The sequence below is a fragment of the Chlamydotis macqueenii genome, chromosome 3 (genome assembly GCF_036417535.1).
Source record: "Chlamydotis macqueenii isolate bChlMac1 chromosome 3, bChlMac1.mat, whole genome shotgun sequence".
In the NCBI taxonomy this organism is placed as follows: domain Eukaryota; kingdom Metazoa; phylum Chordata; class Aves; order Otidiformes; family Otididae; genus Chlamydotis; species Chlamydotis macqueenii.
The window spans coordinates 59,301,686-59,313,721 of NC_141558.1; the positions used below are offsets into that span (position 1 = coordinate 59,301,686).

Sequence of the window (12,036 nt, forward strand, 5' to 3'; positions counted from 1 at the left end):
TGGACAAAAGTAGGAACAAGCTTACAGACATGTAATTTACAAAGAAATAGATTAATATTAAAACCCCCTTATTTTTAAACAGGAAAACATAAACAAGCCACTGAATGTCACTATCTTTGTCTTGTTACATCCAGCTGCCCATGTGCTTCCATCTAATTTGCTACGTTAACTGTTTCATTTCTGTGACATCCAGACTAAGAAGCGTTAGCATTGAAACTGCTGACCACACTTCAACTGGGAGAAAGGTGGCGTCTGCGGTGGAGTTATGTGACTGTCCCCTGGGGTATGGTGGCACCTCGTGTGAGGTGAGTGTAACGACGCAGTCTGGATCAATTGTGCTAACACTGTGATAGTTGTAAGCAACCAGTGGCCCTGTGTTGGTGGAAAATAGTAAGAGCGCCATCCATTCCTGTTAGGAATTTGGTATAGCTTGTCTGGTTACCTTTATTTCTAAGTGGTGGTTCATTGTATTTGATAATATTTGAAATCTGAAGTTTTCCACCTCTCTGATGATTTCTAAGTTAAGAAAAGACATTTCTCTTAACAAAAAGAAAATTAAAGTAGTATTTGTACTCTTCAGCCAACAGGCTGAGTTGGGGCTGTTCAGCCTGCAGAAGAGGAGGTTCCGGGGAGACCTGATAGTGGTCTTCCAGTACCTCAAGGGGGCCTACAAGAAAGAGGCTGTTCAGTAGGGTCTGTTGTGACAGGACGAGGGGTAATGGTTTTAAAATAGAGGGAGGAAGATTTAGGTTAGATATTAGGAAAAAATTTTTTACAATGAGGGTTATAGAACACTGGAACAGGTTGCCCAGAGAGGTGGTGGAAGCCCCATCCCTGGAAACATTCAAGGCCAGGTTGGATGAGGCTCTGAGCAACCTGATCTGGTTGGGGATGTCCCTGCCCCTTGCAGGGGGGTTGGACTAGATGATCTTTGAAGGTCCCTTCCAGCCCTGACCATTCTATGATTCTATGTTTCATGAAACTATCACAGTGTGAAGGAAAGTGGCAGTTAAGTGACCTGTGCACAGCAAAGCTGGATCAAATTATCTGAGTTAATATGGTTGAATTTCCTTTTTTTTTCTTTTTTTTTTTTCCCCCCCAGGGCTTTGCCATTTGCCTTGGAGTCTTTGAGGATTGCATGTGTGTTCTTGAGAGGATTGTTTCACTGTAATTTGACCTTGTAACAGATAACATCATACACAGATGCTCAGAAAATACCCATTTTCCCAACAAATTCATTATTTCACACAGAATGTGTTCATACAAGTATACATATCATTAACTAGCTCACATGGGCATAGCTTGTGGTAAATATAAGCCAAAAAAAAATTCTTCAAAAGCTTTGCCTTTAAGGAAATAATTTCAAACACCAAGATGCTCTGCTTCACAAAACTACAAACAGTGTGCCATTTACACAGGCACTCTAGGCATTTGCTTGTCATCTCTCTTTTTCTTTAAAATCTTCCATGCTTATATGTGATATTTAGGGCTTAGAGTCTAGTTTCATGCCAAATGTGGTTGCTTGTTGCTGGGGCTAGATAAGCTAATGTAGAAAGAAGGCCTAAAGGAATTAATGAATATTCCTGTCACTTCCAAAATGCTATAGACAGAAGAAAAAACTACAGAATAATATTGCCGCCTACCTTTGCTGAGAAATAATTTTGAAGTATGAACATTGTCTATCTGTTCAATTATTTGAAGAAGAAAGCTGAATGAAGTGTCGTAGTGCTTCACACTTTTTTTTTTTTACTTGTCCATTTTTCCTCTCGATTCAGATTTAGGTGTGATTCCTCTGAAAGCAGCTGTAAAGGCCCTGATTGTAGATGTTTTAATACCTACTTTTGTTGTAGAAGCTGAAGGACTTGGTTAGAATTCCTGCCTTAGTGCTGCTGAAATTCTCTTCCCAACATTGTGTCCTTCAATGCTAAACCTTCTCTCCAATTCAAAAAAGCCCCTGAAATTTTATGTTTACTTAAGACCATATTCCATAATAGAAAGTACATATATAGATAGCTGCAAATTTAATGTCTCTATACACAGTAGTGGGCATGGACAGTCTTCTGATTCCTGCCCTGGCTGAGTGCTGACTACAGACCTGTTGACCTATTGAACTAAACCATATTTTAGTCCCTACCTGTATGTTGATTTTACTTCCCAAGACTGAAGGCCAAGAAGATACAATAGACTTCTGCATGGGCACACTTTTCCTGTGTCCCCTCACTGAATTTCAGAGCATTTTGGACAGCTCAGAAATACCCTTGACAAAGCTGGCCTGTCTTATGATAACAATGATACCGTTAAAAGTTTTCATTTCCATGCCTTCATTCACTGAATGCATTCCTTATTAGTCTTTTGTAGCAGAGGTTCAACATATGATATGCATCGAACAGTTGTGCTTGATAGAAAAAAAAAAGCAGAAATATTTTAGTCTTCTGAGTAGATGGTTGTGCTTTTTATAACAAGGACAAGCAAGGAAAAATACAGTGAATTTTTAGATTTCCAGGCAAACTAGCAGTTTGGAAAGTATGGAAAGATAAATTGAAAATGTTAATTTTTTTAGAATACCGTATTTGTTTCTTCTGAATCCTTTTGCCCTTGTCCAACAGTTTGCTTCTTCCAGTTTAAACCTAGCAGAGTTTAATTTTTATTGACTTTGTGCAGGTTTTCAGTTTCATTTTCTCTTCTTTTTTTTTTTTTGATTTAATGTATGTTTTTGTTTCCTGCATGATGGTGATGTGGTACCTGACATAGAAGCTGCAGCACTAAAAAATACCATTATTTAATTAATTTCTTGCTGTGAATGTTTTGGCATGATCAGTGTTCAGGAGACAACCAATACCTTTTAAAATATGCTTTCTCTTATGAAATTGATTCATTGCACAAATTTGGATTTAATTTCCTACAAGATTCTAGTCAAAGAAAATTATTATGTTTTTGCTAGTATATGTGAGAAATGAACGCATAATTGCATGAACATAGGGAAAGCAGATCAAATTTTAAATTTCAGATACCAATTGGAATCATTTCTGATAGTTACATTACTCTACTCATGTGAATCTTCTAGCCTTTATTTGTCAACATCTTCACATCTAATTGCTCTTCTCCACCAAATTTGTTCCCTTTCTATCTGCTTTTTTACTTCCACTGTGGAAGAAGTTGTGTTTAACTTGCATCACTATGATGGTCAAGAACTTTCCTGACTTTTGAATGTTACATACTTTCTTTTCTTAAGATCCCAGTCTATAATCTTTTACTTTAATTCTGTTCTAAGACTTGCTGTTGATATTCCATATCTAAGCCCTTAGAATTAGTGACTCTTAGAGCTTTATCTTATGCAATATCATGTATATCTGTGCAGGAGATCATTCTTTCCAGAATCACCAAAAAAGGAAAAAGATTTATAGATTTATACAGAAACAGCTTAGGCAGTTGCATCTCATGTCATAGAAAAGAAATATGGCAATTTCTTTTAACCTGTTTTTCTTTTCTAGATTTTATAACTCTGAATTTTAACTTCTGGTGTTTATGGGTTTTGTTAGAATGAAAAGAAGGGAAAATAAGAATAATGTCTTAGTTTTTGGAATATTTTTTTAAAAAGAATCATTTCAATTCATCTTCAAATTACTTTAATGTTTTGCAGGAGTAAGACAAAAAGGGACATTGTCTTTATATTTGTAAAGGAGAATCTTCTTGTTACCTTTTTGGAGAGTGTATGTGAAGAGGAAGAGATTTTCTTTATTAAATGATTCTTTTAGTATTCTATCACTACAAAATTTTCTCTTTCTATTAGCCAGGTGCTTTTGAAGGTCAACAATCTGTCATGTACTTTTTAATATTATGCAAAACTCCTGGATCACATGAGCAGTCTTCCTGAGGAAAGATAGTTTGCAAAAACTATAAAGCCATTTCTGAGATATATAGTAAGGAAGATTGCTGCTTGACATCTTATTAAGAAGAAATGGAATAGCTGAATTTTCGCTGATGAATCACAATTGTACGATGTCACCTTTCCTACGAAAAACTTGGCCATGCATTTAATATTGATCTAAATTTAACATTAAAAAAAAAATCACAGCACCTTCTTAAAGGGAAATGACTACACTTTATGTTTAGGAAGCACAATTTGTAAATAAAAGGGTGGCTTTGTTTTCAGCCTGTGCTTTATTTCAGTGTAGCCTTTTGTTAGACTCCAATGGTATTTTAATTGCTCTCTGCAGCTGAACTTCTTAGAAAAGGTGTTTCTTGTGTTGGGATTTTCTTCCCTCCTTCTCTCTCCTTCAGTATCTTGCCTTCTGGCTGTTTTTCAATCAGTACCTCTTGCTTTGATGGTGTCATATTTCAATTCTTCATTTCTCTGCTTTATTTTACCGTTTCAGAAGACTGATCAAGTTAAGGCTTCCTCTAATCTCACACCTGCCAATAAGGCTAAGGTCAGTGCAAAGCCATAGCACCAAGAAGAACAACTTTCTAGGGAAATGTTGGTATTTTTATTATTTTTACAAGTATGTTTTTCTGTGTGCAAGTGTCAAATTCAACAACATTCTAAAAATCCCACTCCTTTTCCTGTTCAAGCAAGAGTTTAACCTTTTATCTAATTTATCTTGCAGTCTTGCTGGCCTCGACACAGGCGTGTGAATGGCACAATTTTTGGTGGGGTCTGTGCACCATGTACTTGCTTCGGTCATGCAGAATTGTGTGATGATATCACAGGAGAATGCCTGGTAAGTGTCGCTACAGAAAACTTGATGGACTTGGCCAACATCAACTCAATATACCTGCAATTGAATTAACAATCTCTGAGACCTGAAATACTCAAGGAGAAAAAAAAAAAACAGCAGTTAACAGGAGATACGTTTATGTTGAACTTTTGCTGAAGTTAAGGATCCTCTCATACCAAGAGATGGTAGCTTCTACAGTTAAACAAAAGGAATTTTATTCACATAGGGTTTACATTTTGAAATAGAATCAATAGTATAAGGTATGGCATTCAGAAAGCAGCAAATATATAAATATTATTCCATCCAAGATTTATCTCCCCATCCCGTCTGTCTCCTGCAGTGTGTTTAATTTATACTATGTAGCAGGTAAGTTTGTAAATTCTGTTCTAGTATGACAAGAGGATATTGTTAGTGGCTTCCTTCATGTAAATTCCTAATAAACCTTGAAGAAACACTTAATAAATTGTACTTTAAAATGTAATAAAATAATATGATTTTGGCTAAATCAACTTTTTTAAAAATTATTTTTCTTATAAGCTATGGAGATTCTGTGTAGCTACCTACTAATTCAGCAATGAAATCTGTAATATTATCCATAGCAAGCCTACCAGCACACCACTATTTCTAGTCTGTTCAGTAGTCTTCTGGAATGGGTGAATTATGCTGAATAGACTGTTCTGATTAACTCAAGGGCATTTTTAGTTTTATATTGTCTGACATGGCATGAAGCTTGAAACAACATTTCTCATTTCATTAGTCTTGCAGAAACACAATTTGAGCCAGTGCCAGTTTAGTGGGATATCGTACTCTCATTTCCCTGCAGAATTTCAAGCAGACTCTGTATTGTTCATGTTTCTAAATGTTCCCTTTTATTTCCTTAAGAACAAGCTGTTGGGAAAAATCCAAAATTAAAATTCAGGCTTTTTTCAATGTAATTTGGCACTTAGAATTATCACTGGTCTTCCTGTTTTGCCCATACAAGATGTTTAATTGCATTGCAGTGCAAAACAAGATATTCTTAATGTGTGGATCGGTGAATTTTTCAAATTGCTTTTTCATGAATAGAAGCTTAAAATTATTCTCAATTCAATTACACTATAAGCCATCACATAGGGTGAAAAATATGTGTGACATGACAGGCATGTTTTGAGTCCTTCATTTATATGCAATGAAAGTATTTATCACTAGGGTAATACTGCTTTGTTTTTCTCGACAAAGATAAAATATATTGTGTTAATGACTATAGTCTCCAGCTATATTGTCTATAACATCAGTGTGGGATAAAATCAAGTAGCAGAAACTAAAAGGAAGAGGAAATCCAATTTAAGGTATATTGACTATTTTGCTTAGGGGTGCATATCCAGATGTGAGTTCTGAGGTTGCTTGCTTCTGTGTCCTCAGGTATTAGCCCTTGCACAAATTCCCTCTATTTTTGTCTATAGCACCAGCCTGAATGTGAGAGAAGACCGCATAGTTGCGTATTGTAGTGCTTTTTCACTTTTCAGCTGAGGTGAGCTATTGACTGAGACAGTAGAGCTCCCCCTTCTGATGTTTCAAGCATGCTGGTGTAGAGATAACACAGCATTGATGAGGAGGTGGAAAATAACCAGTTGAAAATGTACTTTAATCTATATGCCTTATCAAGCATTCTGTATTTTATATGTTCTGTGTGAGCTTATACTAGATCATCCTATAAAGAAGAGGTGCATAGGGAGCTTAAAATCAGTTCAGGATTTTCTTGCAGCTTACTTTGAAAACACTGTAAGTGAAGTTAGATTGGTTAGTATCCATGCAGGCTATTAAATGCTGCTATTCAATTTGGATCATAAGCCTTTTGAAGTGAAAGAGAGAGAAGTCTGAATGCTGAAAAAGAGAAATGTTTCACATCAAAGGCATTCTTTCTATTGAGGTTTACACAGCCTTTTGGCCTCCTTATTATTATTCATAGTGTTTTTTTCAGTAATACAACAGACAATTTAGGCACCTAATTTACTGATATGATTCTTCTTTTTGCTCTTCCTTAGCTTTGAAATGTAGTTGAAAAGCAGCTGAAATATGTTTTTGACTCATGATAAAAGCTCAAATCATCTGCTTCGACATAGGCCTGCATAAAAAGCTCATTTTACCGCCTACCTTGCAGTAACCTGCAAAGCCCTTTGATCCCCACAGCAACCATATAGAGCTGCATGATACATCATTCTCATTGCCATTGTGATATATCTAACTGCTTTGGTACATAGAGCAAGTTCTAACATTCAGAAATACTCTTGCAGTATTACACACACACATTTGTGGTAGCTTTAGGAGGTTGGTTAAACCTAAACCTTGTGAAAAGCAAACGCATTTCAAGGTGTTTCCTTCCTTGCAGGATACTACATTCCCATTAGTAAGCCCGGAGAAAGTAGTTCTTTCTCCCCTAAAATATGCTCAGATTGCTAAGTGGGCAGTCCACAGTGGCATCCAGTTTGTGGTTGTGCTGGTCCTGGCTAGGATAGAGTTAATATTCACCTGAGCTGGGTGGAGAACTGGAGCTGGTGGCCTCTATGGCTGGGGCACCCAGCTGGGATAATTAACTAATTAGCTAACAGCTGGGGTTAATTTACCCAAATTAGCCAAGAGGCTATTCCATCCCATCTGACATCATGCTCAGTGTATAAGTGAGGAGGGTGCTGAGGGGACCCTGCTGTTACTTGGAAGAAACTAGGTGTGGAGATTTGTTGTAAGCCATTATACTGTGTTTCTTTTCCATCTTTTTTTTTTGTTTTCTTCTATTATTGCTGTTAAATTTATTTTTTGTTCCGTCTCAACCCACTTGTTTTTTGCTGGGTGTTTTTTTTTTTTTTGTTTGTTTGGTTTTTTTTTTTGTTTACCAGTTCTCCCTTCTGTCCCACTGGAGGGTGAGGGGGGAGGGAGTGAGAGAGAGACTGCATCATCTGGTCCTGATGGGGGCTGGACTGTGGCAGTGGTTTATTTCTGTGTGCGTAAATGGCACATACCATGTCAACAGAGGCCAGCATCAGAGCTATTGTCCGTGTAATCTTGACGTTATGGTAGTTATAAAATGCTAGAAGAGAATATTCATGTTCCCAAAGAGATAATACCATTGTCTGGTCTAGATGGCCAGGAAATATACTAAAACAGGCACTCAGGCTTAGCCTTTCACTTTGACTAGCTTAAACTAACAACTTCCCTGGTTGTCTCTGTGACAGATATCCTGAGGATGGGCAGCAGCATGCTGAAGGCACCATCTTGGATTCAGTTGTACTCCCTGATTAAAGTTTCATTTTCATCACTAGCCTTCTATCCAGACTCTTTCTTTCCTTATTTATATACACTCAGCTGCGTATGCAGCGAAGCAGGAGTGGTTTTTGGTGTGAATTTAGGGTTCCCTACACTGGGCATAAAAATGTTAATTTGCTTTTTTACAAGGGGAGAGAGCTGGCTCAGTAGGAAATAGTGCAAAACACACTTCAGGACATCAGCGATAAAGTCTTTGGGCAACAAGGTCTGAATCATACATGAAATTTTGGACAAAAAGAAGTTGCTTACTCAGAGTTTTTCTAAGTGAAGGTTAATGGTTATCGGAGATAAGAAGTCCAGAAAATTGATGCATTCAAATTAGTTTGAGATCCAGTACCTGGAATTTGAAAGCATAAAAATTTGGGCATAAAATTGTTCCTAGCTACCAAGTCTGTGGATCTGTGGAACAAGGCATTGATTTTACCAACACCACTAGATCAATGTGTTGGAACAAGCTATGTTTTGAAGGAGAAAAAAAAAGGAAGTGTATATAATGTACCAGGCAGGTTAGGGACAGTTGATCATGATCTTTTTTATATCTAGTCTTGTGACACCAAAAAAATAATTCAGTGTTTCTATGAACATGAAATTAAGACTTCACAGACTTAAGCATGTTTTAAGGAAATACTCTCAGTATAATTAGACATTGCTCAAACTAGATGATACTCAAACCATTGTTGTACATTTGGCAAGTTTCAAACTGAGATTCAACCAATTGATACCAAGAAAACACAAATTTTTCATGAGTGTTGATAGTATCTTTGGAAGGGCTAATAGCTTGTCTACTTCAGTACTTAAAGCGATCTAAAATTTGGCAAATTAGTATAAAGTTGAATGCATCACTGATGCATAGGTAAATTATATCATGTCTGCATGCTACGTAATCCTCGTTCTTTTTCCCTGCAAAATCGGACTGGCTCAGGGAGAAAATCATTATTTCTCAGCTAAACTCTAAACGTATACACAGTGCAACATATGCTCAGATTTTGGTACTGTATGTATGGAGTTCTCTTCTGTTTTTTTTTTTTTTTTTATTCATGGTGAGGATGTAAGCAGATAAAGAGATCTGGATTGAGGAGAATTAGACACAGTATGTGAAAATGACTGACATTAGAGTTTCGGAAAATAATTAATCAAAGAGAAGAAGGTCAGCTCTTTGTAGCATGAATTGTTTTCCTGCAAAATGGAAAGTTTCAGGTTTTCTACTTTAAAAAAGCAGAAGCTGCAAATACCACTCTGTAAGAGATGTATAGCTTTAAAACAGTGTCTTAGCTCCTTTCACTTTAATAACATCTTTGACATATAAGCCATTCATATTCTTCAAAAACATTAAGATATGTCTGAGGATATTTAAAGCTAAACTTAACACAAAAGAAGAATCCATTATTTTTTGGAAAAAGTACAAATAATTTGACATGATGCCTTAAAAAAGTTGAATTGCAAAGGATTTTTCTTTTGAAACACTTAAATTATTTTTGTCACATCTTCTAAAAGCATATCTTAATGTTCCCAGCTACTTTTTCATGGCCTATAGATTCTTTTTGAATTACAGCACTTAAAGTAACAATCAAATGGACTTAAATGACCTCATGAAGTAGAATTTAACCCAGCTGACGGTTCTAAAGCTGTAATTTTTGTTTGACTAACAGTCACAATAATTGGTATTAGCTCGCAATCTACCAAATATGTAAAAAATGCAATGTGACTAATACTTTCATTTCAAAGATATGCTGATTGTATACAGAAGCAATAAGAATGCATCCTTTAAAAGAGCAAATAGCATTTCTAGAGACAGATCCTTTTGAATCCAGTCTGCTAATGACTGAAAAGGGTATTGTGCTTTTTAAGCTGCCCAAATGTATGGTACTGACTATGCAGAGCACAACTTTCTGCAAATCATTGCAATCCTGGAAAGTCCTGAAGAAGAAATCAGTGTTCCTTAGTATAGTGCCATTTTCTTTAATGAGGATACGTTGTGTCTTTCAGACAGTAATGCTGTTATCAGTCAGTATCATATGCATGACTTACAGCAAATGAGAAGACAATTTTAAAGTGCTCTTTAAAATATTTTAAATTAAATCATAAGTTTGGAAATTCCTACACCTTTAAAAAAAAAAACACCTCAAAAGTTCTTAAGCAGCAGCTTGGGTGAAACAGATTCTAGATTTGATCTGGCCCATTGTGTAAATGAGATGAGAACACAACTCATTAAATAAAATATTTCTCATGGCTTTCGTTTTGGCCTTTTCAAGTTGCTGTATGCTTTTTCAGTCTATACTGAAGCACATCAAGATGGCATTTAGGAGCCAAGACCATTTCTTCTGCTCTCTGTTTTCACACTGAGGGGAATACACTTGGGTGTCTTGTGGCAAATAGCAGTGAAAGGAATAGTGTGGTGTGCTAAAAATGTGTCGAGAAAAAAGAAAGGGTCTAAGCCAGAAAACTAATTTGCTGAGCCTGTCGTGGATTCTGCCAAATTCTTTAGAATTTCTAAATTCAATATGGTGAGGAGGAAGAAGAATAGAAGGGGTGATTACTTTTTAAAACTTGGTTCTTACAAGTCATCATGGGAAGTCTGTTCTCAGGGGACCACCTCCCATTCTGCCAAAAGATCATTTAATTTGAGATCAAGCTAAAGGTTATATACGAAAGTGCAGATCTATTGCTGCCATTTTTATGTAGTACATTGGATGTTTCACATGCTGAGATAAATTGTCTCTTATATGCTGAAAGCCAGTCATATACAGGAACACAAATTGTTGGATAGGGCCCTATATACAGTATACTTGTCCTTATTTCTACTTATAAAATAGTCTGGATGCAATTCCAGCGAACAAGTATTAATTAAGTAATTCAAGCTTTGCTACTGTTCACAAATATATTTAGTATACGGCTAGCCATATACCTTATAAAATGAGCTAATGCACATATATGTGAAATGTAATAATTCATTTTTATAAATTATATAGACTGGGCTGTATTTCTAGGATCAACATCTGAACACTAACAAAATATGGCCAGTGGCAAGACTGTAATAGTAAACCTGGTTTGTGCTGCTCTGAAGGCTGGTTTTCTTTTAGCAAGCTATAACAATAATGTGGCCATTGTATGGTGATATGTATGGTATGATAAAGGTCTGCAGTTAATTATGGTTTTTCTGTTTGTTTGTTTTACATAAAGAAAAATTATCCAAAAGAACACAAATACCTGATATTTATGAAGCAATGATTGTGACAGTTGATCTCTAGAACTGGTTCACAATCAGCAGCAGAAAATTAGAATATATGTTGCAGACCTCTTACAATCCTGTTGAGGGGATGTGCTAGGTGAATGACCTTCAAGGACTTTCCATATCTAAGTTCTCTAATTGTGAATTTGTATTTTTAATCTTCTGTTTAGGACTGTAAACACAACACAGGTGGTTCACATTGTGATAGATGTCTTCCTGGCTTCTATGGTGATCCTACAAAGGGGACAGCTGAAGACTGTCAGCTGTGTGCTTGCCCCCTAAATATACCTTCTAACAAGTAAGATGTCTGTCTATTGCATATTACGCTTTTTCACTTAGTAAATTGTGTAACTTCTTAATTTATACTTTTGCATGTGTACTTGAGATTCTTTGTGTTTTAATCAAATAATATATTTTGCAGTATAAACTTCTATTCTCTTTTTACAATTGTACAGACTGCTTAGCTTTGCTGAAAGGCAAAAATCAAAAGCTGGATGAGTCTGAGCTAGAAGGAATAACACGGAATTTGGATGATTGCTCTTTGAATCAATAACTAGTGTTTGCTTTTCTATTCTCCTTAAGAGTAGTTGTTTCTTGTTTTAAAGGGGAATTTACTGATTTGAAATGTGGGGATTTTAAATTGAATTTAAATTCAATTTATGTTGATCAGATAAAATAGTGATTTCTTCCACCTTTAATTTTGCTTTTCTTCTAGTCAACATTCAATGATAATGTTGATTGATTTGGAGTCTGAATTCAGCCTTAGATTTTGCAAGTGAAAGTATTTTG

At 36.0% G+C, this 12,036-nt stretch overlaps 1 protein-coding gene across 4 annotated transcripts in view; it reads left to right on the forward strand.

Annotated features, from left to right (window-relative positions):
• Positions 1 to 12,036, forward strand: part of LAMA2 (laminin subunit alpha 2) — a 364,351-nt gene that overhangs the window by 197,881 nt on the left and 154,434 nt on the right. For all 4 annotated transcript variants that reach the window (XM_086743476.1, XM_086743477.1, XM_086743478.1 and 1 more), the window contains exons 15-17: positions 194 to 305; positions 4,608 to 4,721; positions 11,418 to 11,545. In XM_086743476.1, coding sequence (XP_086599602.1) covers positions 194 to 305; positions 4,608 to 4,721; positions 11,418 to 11,545 — 354 coding nt within the window. The remainder of the gene's footprint in view (positions 1 to 193; positions 306 to 4,607; positions 4,722 to 11,417; positions 11,546 to 12,036) is intronic.